The 10,475-nt window shown below is 38.1% G+C and overlaps 1 protein-coding gene across 4 annotated transcripts in view; it reads left to right on the forward strand.

Moving 5' to 3' along the window:
* Positions 1-9,977, forward strand: part of LAMA3 (laminin subunit alpha 3) — a 121,282-nt gene extending 111,305 nt beyond the window's left edge. For 3 of the 4 annotated variants that reach the window (XM_075023146.1, XM_075023147.1, XM_075023148.1), the window contains 12 exons: positions 389-529; positions 1,325-1,455; positions 2,338-2,469; positions 4,105-4,249; positions 4,535-4,701; positions 5,110-5,299; positions 5,602-5,742; positions 6,552-6,711; positions 6,851-6,978; positions 8,483-8,576; positions 8,926-9,045; positions 9,228-9,977. In XM_075023146.1, the coding sequence (XP_074879247.1) occupies positions 389-529; positions 1,325-1,455; positions 2,338-2,469; positions 4,105-4,249; positions 4,535-4,701; positions 5,110-5,299; positions 5,602-5,742; positions 6,552-6,711; positions 6,851-6,978; positions 8,483-8,576; positions 8,926-9,045; positions 9,228-9,373 (1,695 nt within the window). In that variant the 3' untranslated portion in view covers positions 9,374-9,977. Of the gene's footprint in view, positions 1-388; positions 530-1,324; positions 1,456-2,337; positions 2,470-4,104; positions 4,250-4,534; positions 4,702-5,109; positions 5,300-5,601; positions 5,743-6,551; positions 6,712-6,850; positions 6,979-8,482; positions 8,577-8,925; positions 9,046-9,227 lie in introns of those variants that run through there. The other variant, XM_075023149.1, reaches the window with a different exon arrangement.
* Positions 9,978-10,475: the final 498 nt, after the last annotated feature.

The raw sequence follows: 10,475 nt of genomic DNA on the forward strand, positions 1-10,475 counted from the left end.
TATTCTGTCCTATGACTCACACAGTTTCAGTTATGTAGCTCATCTGCACAGCTCCGTACTTATGAACAATTCCTCCAGCTGCTCACTTTTGTGTCCCCAAATGTGAAAACTTTCAAAGCCATCATGTCAATGCAAAGATTAGCTAGAGACAAACAGCTCATACTCAGCAACCCTCATCTCCCTTTAGAGTTTCTCAGATCATAGTTAGTGCTGGTGAAACCAATGCAGTCAGTCCATTCTGTGCTGAAATAATTGTACTTGCAGTTTGCCTTGTGCTTGGTTTTGATTGGAGTCGGTTGCAATTATGTTGAATAGGGCAGCTGTCCCATGTTGCCATTTCTTCTGATTAAAGGGAAAATCACTGAAAGCATTATTATCTCTCTTTCAGCTCGTCAGATCTGCAGCTTTCTCCAAGAAGGGAACACTGAGCCTGAGTGCAGCAGGTTTCCCTTTTCCCAAGGATTTCCAAGTTGGCTTTGGCTTTCAGACCATGGCTTCAACTGGAACACTCTTGAATTACAATCTATGGGTATGAAACATGTTCAGCTTAGAATATGTGATTGGTTTTATTTCTGGATCATTCATATCTGGTTTTGACTCTGTCAGTTTGGCATCAGTTTGTGTCATAAGTCTCATGTAGACTCCTGTATTTTAAGGCAAGAAATGGCCATTATAATAATCTTTTGAGCATGGCACCTTGCATGTCATGGGCCAGAGAAACTCATCCTGGCAATTTCTTCACTCAACCAACAAGTAGTTCAATGAGTAACTAAGCTTTGAACTTGAGGTTTCTGCAGAGTAGCTCATGCACCATAATACCACCATCGCAGTAAGATAACTGTTGCCTAATACAGTTGGCTGGAAATTTTCTCCGGAAAAACTGGCATTCTGCTCACGCAGAGATGTTACCATGATATGCAGAGAAAAGGGGTTGGTTTTGGCTATGTTCCCTCAGAAAGCAGGGAGGTTCAAGCAGAACCCCATTCTTGCTGGCTGGAGGAGTTAAGAAGTGAATGCGCACCAGGCATTTGAGAAGTTGAGAACTGAATCCTCTGCTTTTTGTAAAAATAATTTAAACAAGTATTTTAAATAACTTTAAGTATTTTAAATAACTGTTTGCTCTTCAGAGGTATTTTAAAACAGGAACTATGCTAATCATGCAGAACAGGTTGTAATAGCTGGTACTAGATGACTGAGAAATACAGTTTTAGTGTAAGAAAATTTCTTTCCCACGAGAGACCCCTGAGAACTGTACTAATGGCAATATCAAGAAGAACTAAAGGCACTTGCATTTACCTGATCATTTTGTGGGATTCTTTTACAGCCTAATATTCTTACCATCTTTCTGAGACCTGGCTTTGTAATTGCAAAGATGGGAGAGAAGGAAATCGAACTGAAGAAGAAATATGAAGATGGGTCAATGCATTATGTGACAGTAATAAAAACAGACAACAGGTGAGTCCAGTTCTTTATCTGATTCTTTTATGTTGTGGTTGGAGAAAAAAGATTAAAATTGTGTGTGACTCGTTCTTTGGATACACAGCTAAAAATGGCCACTGCTAGCAAAGGATACTGAAATAAGGAAGCAAAAGGAGATTTTTAGTCCATGAATGTGCGTGTTGGTACCTGTGATGTTTCAGCTGTACATCCCTATGCATGTCTTTTATAGATTGTGCGAGTTTTGACTGCTTGTCAAGCTGGAGCTTTGGAGCTCTTCCCCTTCCCATAGCCTTTATATATGTCACTGTAAGTTATAAATCTGTCTAACGTCGGTGGCTAAATGCTCAGGGAAGAAGCTAATATCGTGGGGTTTTTTTCAATAATGATCTGTTATGTAGATATCAGAAGAGACAATTTACTGAAAAGCTCCTAAATCATACTGATTTCTGTGGAACACATAAAATGACATAAGTGGTAGTTAAAGTGGAAAGTTTTGAATGACTGGCTATAACGTTGGGTAATTATAACTTAATATTATCTGTACTAGCTGTTGCTAACATGTCAAGTGCACCATTTTGATACAGAAGGGTGAATCCTGTCCCATAGTTGTCAATGAGAGTGTTTTCACGAATTTCAGTTGGACCAAGATTTTGCTGTAGGACTGAAGTACTTTCAACTCTTGCTCAGTATGTACTACTGAAAAGCAGAGCAGTTTCATAGCAGTCAGTGAGCACATACTGAAAAAATCCCAGAAGTAAGCTAATGAAGCTCTAGCATGATTACAGTGTAAGAAGAAAACACATCTGTCAAATGCTTTATATATATATATAAATATTTCATTTAGGTTCATAACTATTTCTTTAGATTTCATGCTTGTTTTTATTCACTTTGTTTCAGAGTACATCTGCTGGTTGATGATGAATCGGCATTAGCATCAGTTGACTCTCCAAGAGCACGGGCATTAATTGAACCTATAAAATTTGGTGGAGATAATTTTGAAGGTTGCATCTCAAACATCTTTATAAAAAGGTATTTGGCCTAGAAAGATTTTAGTTTCATCTGTTTTGTCCTGTTTTCCTTCTTTAATCATATTAAAATCACTCTTTGCAAAATTGCTTTTCTTCTACATGCATGAAGCCTTCATGAACACATAACTTTGCTGCCCCAAAATATTCTTTTATTCAGGCAGATTATACATGGTATTGAGGTGTAAGTAAATCTGCTGTTCAGATGTAATCGAATTTTAGTCTGAATCATACCTGTTTAGTAGTCTTTTAATCAAAGAATGAGCTGAGCATAGTGAATTGGAAGTGTATCCAAAAAGGTCTGCTAGATTGTATCATTATAGCTACACAGGGAGCTGGGTAATGAAATCAGCAAAGCTTACTGACAGAACCAAAATGGTTACACAAACAAATAAGAGCATATGTACAGAAATCATGTGCCTGATTTATGTTGTCTCTTTTTTCACATGTGTTTCTCTGGTCATTAGAGACATCTTACAGGCAAAATTTAGGAGAATAGTTATGTATAAATATATTCTTTAAAGAAAAGTATTTCTTGAATCGCAAGTGATGTCCCAGTGGGGCTTTGTTTTAGCTAAGTTTTGATGAATATTTATACATGTGTAGAGTTTACAAAAGATAATGTATTTTGATTTGATTATCATAGAATCACAGAATGGTTTGGGTTGGAAGGGACCATTAAAGATGATCTAGTCCACCCCCCCGCCATGGGCGGGGACATCTTTCACTAGATCATGTTGCTCAAATTATGTCTTCATTTAAAGCACTGCAAGACAATGAAGTAACCTGTATGTTAACCTCCCCATCAGAAAACAAATCTGGAAAATTGCTTTTAGTACAAAAATAGGTGGAGAATTAATATTGTAGCTAGTCTGATCGAGTGAATGTGAAGCTGGACCAGAACTGAAGTTCAGATTCTGCTCCCAACTCTACCACTCTTCTCATAGAAAACCAGTGGCAGGGAGCTTTGTTGCTTTTTCTAGTTGTAAAGTTGTTTGTAATTTACTGCTCAGAGGTGCTGTGTACAACTTACAAAATGATAGTATTACTTAATGTTACTCTTTATACACACAGGAAATTGGTTTTTACAGTCTTTCTGATAGTTTGGCTATAATGCCAAAGCTCCATATTAAGTTGTGATGGGCTTTCCCCCTTGACAAATCTCATTACAACATCTTATTTAAGGAGTGAATCACTGAGTTAGCAGGACCTGATGTTGCCATTTTTTCTTGATCTGCCACTGGTTATGCATAATTAACCAGCAAAGTTTTGTAGTCCGATCCAGAAATCTTATTCAATCATCAAGGCTGCTGTCATTTTTTCCCCTTTTTTAATGGCAATATTTGGTTGTTTTTTTAAAACAGATGATAGCTTTTAGCAAACAATACTTTGTTTAGAAGAGATGAGAACAAAACATCAGAGGTTTTCCATAGCCAAAAAAAAGGGCAGAACCAGGACAAATATGAATACTTTTTATAGCATTGAACGTTCATTTTTCATTGAAAAATAAAAATTGGTGTTTTAATACCAGGTCACTGGGAAATCTATTTTGTACAGAACACAGTTTTACAATACAATGTTGATTACGCTAAAGAAAAGGAATGCTGTGTCACAGCACTTACTGCTTTCATCACTCTAGGGCAGGTCAGCTCCCTGAGGTTCAAAATCTCATTAATTATACTGCAAAGACTGGTGTATCCCTTGGAGCTTGCCGCAAATATGAGAACCTTGAACCAATGCTGCTGAAGGAATTTAAAAATCCTCTCAGGTTTAAGATGCTCAAGGTATGCTTGTTTTTACTGTCTTCTTTGCTCCAAGGCTTTGTCTGCACAGCCATGGTTTGTAGAGCTGAGATTCAGATGTTACTAATTTCCTTCCATCTCATATCTGAAGCAAGTTGTTCTGTGTTGAAGTTCCATCCTAAACCCATACCTGTCCAGAATGACAACAGCTTCTCTGTCATTTAGAGAAGGCTGTTAACTGCCTCAGCTGGGAACTTTTAAATGTGTAGACGGAAATGTTTTTTTTTCATGTGCATACATAGTAAATGTTTCAATTCTGTCTTACAGGTACAGAATGAAAAATACCTTGATTATTTGAAAGCTGCTAATGTGCAAAACCAGCAAACCCAAACTTTACCAATGGAGTTAAATGTCAGCAGTGAAGCATATCTCCTTGGAAACATCCCCAACAGTTTCATATCCTACATGTTTTCTCCACCGTCATCTACAGACAGGTAATACAAATGTTCTCTGTTCTCCTCCTAATACTTGAATTGTCAAAGCTGCTTGAATCTTTGGGTGCTAAGAGTTAGGATTTTCTTCTTGCTTATGTCTTGGGGCATAACAGAAGAGTGGTTCTAAAGGTTCAGGCATTTTTTTTCTATGCTAACATTTACCCAAACTGAGTAGATTGACTTGGATGTGGTGGACAGTTACAGTGCATATCAATGCCAAGTCCTAAGCCTGAATATGTCAACTTTGATTCACATTCAGAAAAGCAGGCAATATAGAACACCGTGATTCCACCCAAAAGCTATTCTGCACTTCACAAATGGAGTTTCACCGGCATTTTTCTGGAGAACAGAAAATACAATAAGTAACAGTATAGACCTGTATTTGAATATGCTTACTTTCCACTACAGGTTACATTTTTCTGTAGATGTACGGACTCGATCATCAAGAGGATTAATAGTTTTCATGGAGGAAAGGTCTGAGGACTCTTATATGGCTCTCCTCATTTCAAAAGGACATTTTGTCTTTTCACTTGGCTCTGAAGGAAAACGAATCAAAATCAAAACCAGTATTAAATACAATGATGGGCAATGGCACACTGTAAGTAGTATGGCACAGGAACTGTGGTGAAACCACAACTAGCATTCAGCAGGCACAGCCTATTGAATTTTTCAGGTATTAGAAATTTGATTTTCGTCATCTGAAGTTAACTCCTATGCCTGAAAGTTCTTGTGGTTGACAGGTTTCTGTTACAAGAGAGCTTATAGAGACTGATCGTCCCAGCATGTTATTTTCAGTTTAAATATTTCAACAATACAGTGTTTAAGTTAAAGAAAAAAAATCTCCAGTGCCTTTCATTGGCCTTGGGGTTTTTCATTCTGTTGTGTTTGCAACCCGCAAAGGTGGTCTTCAGCACAGATGGGAAGAATGTCCGCCTTGTTGTTGATGGTCTAAGGGCCCAGCACAGAAGATTAGAAACAAGTTCTGCCATCAGCATTAAGCCACCAATCTACGTGGGAGGGCTGCCATCACTGAAAAGACAGGTAAATAATTGACACATCCGCCCCCACACACTCCCCATGCTGCACTAATTACATGTGAAAGTGTTAATATGCAGGATTTCCGTGTTGAAAAGGTTTGGGGGCTATTTCTAAGCACTGAGTGAGCACCATCTGTGACTGGTGTTTGCAGTTGTTCATTACAGATCTTTTTCCTCATCTGTTCACACAGCTCTCAGCTGGATTTTCAACATGTGTTGCTGATGCCATGTACTGTTTTCATTTCTATTCTTTAAAAAATAGAAAAGACCAAAGTCACATTTGTAATTCCAGGAATACCCTCTTCCTGCAGAATATTTACCTCAGTGGACTAAACGGTAATCTGTAGAGAAGCAGAGGAATCCTTCTCATTAAGGAATTATGAATGTAGAACTGGATTTTAATCTGAAATACATGTGGTTCCTATTACTTTAAAAATTGGACAATTAATGATGCAGGGCATTTCATAAAATCAGATTTAAATAAACAGCCTCTTAGGAAGGGAAGGGTGTGCTTGAGATTTCACAACTCCTGTTGTGTTGTCTTTTTGACACATCATTGGGAAGTATCTATTCAGCAAGCAGGAGTTATGTTAACTCAAAATCAACTGTTACTTTCATGTTTTAACTTTTTAATACCTTTTCACTGCATCAGAGATGGGTTTTAGGTGCCTTTAGTGTCAGTTGGCTTTTTACAGTTCAACAGTACAAAAGAACTAATGGGTCTTCTTACTAAAAAAATTGCCATCATGCTTTAGTTTTGAAGTTCATGTTTTGAAATATGACAATTCATCATGTTTTGAAATATGCTTTCAGAAAATAGCAATAAACAGTTTCAAGGGTTGCCTGAGGAATTTTAAGATGAATGGAAAAGTCATGAATGCGCCTCAGCAAAAAAATGGCGTACTTCCATGTCTGGATGTTCCCATGGACACGGGGATTTATTTCTTTGATGAAGGAGGATATATCACCATTGGTAAGCTGTGTAGAGATTATGGTATATGGAATTATGTCTTAAGTGTGTATTTGTAAGGATTTTTTTATTTATTTTTACATGGTTTTCCAATTATCTCCTCCTATGATCGTTGCTCTACCCACTGTTTAATTCTCCATAGGTAATTTGCTGGTGGGCTTGGATTTTAGGATTGTATTTACCATTCGACCAAGGAGTTCAACAGGTATACTCCTCCATGCTGGAAGCAAGCAAGACAACTACTTGACTGTTTACATGGAAGGAGGAAAGGTAAGTACAGGCTGTGTTTCCAGTTCAGCTGTATTGCCTTCATTCAGCAGGGGGAATTCTGACCTTGAATTCTGGACTTACATGTTACAACATTAAACAACTTCCTCAGAGTTGTTTAAAACCATCACATAGAAAATTGAGCATTTAACCTGTCTCTGTGCCTACGTTAGCAGCTTCCATTGTGTGCACACTAGTTTGCACAAGCTTTCTTTGCACATGCAGCAGTAGGACACAGTCTTAATTTTCTCAGGCTTCTGAGCCTTTGCAAAAACCCACTGGGATTTTGGCCAGAGGCTACAGAACTCCATGGCTTATTCCCACTCCTATGTCAGTCATCATGTGGCTGTACTGATGCAGCTCCGTAACCACGTCTGTTATAGAACTTGAGCAGTCTTGCTTTGTGTTAGCATCTTCTCCTCTAGTTGATGGGTGTCTCATGGTGGTGATTATTATCACTGTTGCTTTTTCATAATGTAACAGCTTCAGAATGTGAGTCTTGGACTACAAAACTATTGTGGTTGCTGCTGGAGAGACGTCAAATAGAAAGATGTCAGTGCTTCACAGAACCTGCTGTCTCATGGGATAGTTTAAACCAGCATGAGTCTACCTAACTTCAGAAAGCTCAGCTTTGCTCTTCTCTTCGCAGACTAAGGAACTTGGTTTTATTATTTCTCTTTTTGTCATGAGTTAGTTTGCCCTAGATCATTGACCTGGTTCAAGACACACCTAGCACATGGAAGCAGGGGCATCAACAGCCGGGGACTCCTTGAGGGCAAGACTGACCACTTTTTTCAGCAGTAGTTTAGATTAATGCTGGCTGTCAGTGTGGACAGGATGCAATAGGAAGGAATAAAAGGTCAATGGGACACCATCAATCAGCCTGATAGGAAGTGAACTCAGCATATCAGTTACCTGACCATTACCAAGTTTGTTGTAACCATCGCACCAGAAGAGAGTTTGAGAGGAAGAAGTTGAAAAAAAAAAAAAAATGCACTCACAAGCAATAAGAAGCAAGATGTGAGAAAGCATAAGCAGGTGCTTGTTCAAAATGTTATCATAAATAGTTAGGCTGCAAGCTTTGTGAGTGAATTATGATTAGTCCAAAATTGTGTGAAAGGCCAGAGAAATGTATTGCAGAGATTCTCTCAGGAGATGCCACGCCTGTGGATGACTGCTTTGGGAAAGGAAAGGAAGGCCTAGTAGGAAAGACCTCGTCCCAGAGAGATTATGTCAAAATAATTAACATAATTTTGTAAGATTGAGAGGGAGAGACAAAGCTATGTATTTATGCTTGTAAAATTTGTCAAACATCCTCTCCTGTGATTCTATTAGGGAAATTTGCTTTCCTCTTGGAGAGGGTAATTTCTGAAGTATGTATACAATGACTGTGACTTAAAACTAGGTGAAACCCAGCCATCTGAAGTTCAGTAAATTCCTTAAAGTACTGTATTTTTCTCCTGCTCTTTTCTTTGCCTCAGTAACTTAAAAGATAACTTTTTTACAGGTCATTGCTGCTGGAAATAGTGGTGCTGGAGAATTCCAGACATCAGTCACACCTAAGCAACCTCTATCTGATGGACAGTGGCATACTATTGCAGGTACATTTTACATACCTGTTCTTCTGAAACTTTGAAAGGGTGGTGGGCACTGAGCATTGCGCTGCATATTTTTTTTTTATTGATCATTTCACTTCTGTTTATTCTGAGAATACTTTATAGAACAATATAAGTGTCTTGTGTTAATTCAAGGCTTTACATAAAGATGGGGTTTTGGGGCTGTATTTAGCCCCAGTTTACCTAGATGTGTCAATCTGACTTTGAATTAAAAAAGCCCCTATTCTTCCTCTTAGTTAAATTTCAAGACAGATGCTATTTAAAAATAGTGCCATATCTAGGTGATTCTTTAATAGGGCTGAGAAGGGGTACTCATTCACCTGCTTCTTTGCAGTGTCTCAGAAGAAGAACACAGTGCAGCTAGAGGTGGGCACACAGAGTAACTACACCACTGGACTTCCACCCTCTCCTCCCAGACGTGTGCATCAGCCACTCTACTTCGGCAAAATTCCAGGTAATATTATTGCTTCTTATTTTTCATGTATCTACTAGTTTTTTTTCCTTTCCAAAACAAAGGCCCTATTCACGCAAGTAGTCCTATATCGTTCCCCCTTTTTTGAAAGCCATGTAATAATTAATGTTCTTTAAAATCATTCTCATTTTATTAACTTGATTTTTCTACCTTGTTTTTTGTAGCAAATTTGGGCACACTGTGGCTCCCAGTTAAAGACCCATTTTTTGGCTGTCTTCGGAATATTAACATTAATGACAAACATGTCTCCACCAGGAGAATTTCAGACGTTCATGGTGTAGTGAGTTTGTATGGGTGCCCAGCGAAGTAACTTTGCTGTTACAGTAGCTGTACACATATCAGGTTGGGTCTGCTGAAGTACTGTGTGAATTCATGCAACATGGGTTCCCCTTTTGCTGATCACCATGTCACTGTCATCATGCTGGTTATTCAGAACAGCTGGTAAGCAAATGCATCCTCCGGATGTGGACTGTGCCAAGTATTTGCTTTGATAAACTCCCTTTTAAGTGTTACTGATTTCCAAGGTAATCCGTTGTGCCTTTTGAAATATATGCAGAAAATATAATTGTGTATACCCTACTAGGCCAAATTTTGCTCTCACCCACAACAGCATAGACTTGAGTAACTCCAGTGTGTTAATTTTGGAAATTTGCCTTAATGCTGGTCATCTTGAGAGCAAATTTGATCCACTAATATAAAGAATTTTATAAAAATGTAAATCTCTTTGGACTGATGTTTATACAGAAATGTACATTAATGTTAAAAGTAATAATAATAATATAAATGGAGTTTGAAGCACTTTAAGGAGTGAAACTCTGGGAGTTTGTTACAATGCTAGGAATCCTGGGGCCAAATAAATGCAGTATGTTCTTAAAACCGTCCATTTTCTTGTTTGGTTATTTTAGCCTGGTATTTCTTGTATGTGCTTTTTACAGGCTGCTATATCCTGCTTGCTTTATGCAAATATTTCTGTAGCTTTAAGAAGCTGATTTGCCTGAATAAGCAGCAGTCCATCATCTCTGCATATTAGAATCTGGTTATATAAAAACCTCAGAAAGAGAGTAATTCTTCTTGTAATCTTCAGAGTCAGAAAGTCTCCTCCATACGCTTTTTTTTCTGTTTAAATGAAGACAAGTTATATTAGGAACAGCAGTTGCACCTGCTACAGCTATGTAGCACAAATTGCAGGACTAAATCAGCAAAACTGTTTTCTTTGACATTCAAATCTTTACTTTGTACCTGATCGTGACCCATGGTGGAGGGCGGGAGACCAAGTTTGCTTTATTCTTCTGAATACATGGCTGGACTGAATAGACTTGACATGGCTGGTTCTTCCACTGTCATTCAGAAGCAGCATTTTGATAGTTACTTTTTTTTTTTTCAATTCCCTGATTCCAGCCCTCTTTTGCAAA

Source organism: Buteo buteo, chromosome 3 (assembly GCF_964188355.1).
Source record: "Buteo buteo chromosome 3, bButBut1.hap1.1, whole genome shotgun sequence".
Classification (NCBI taxonomy): Eukaryota; Metazoa; Chordata; class Aves; order Accipitriformes; family Accipitridae; genus Buteo; species Buteo buteo.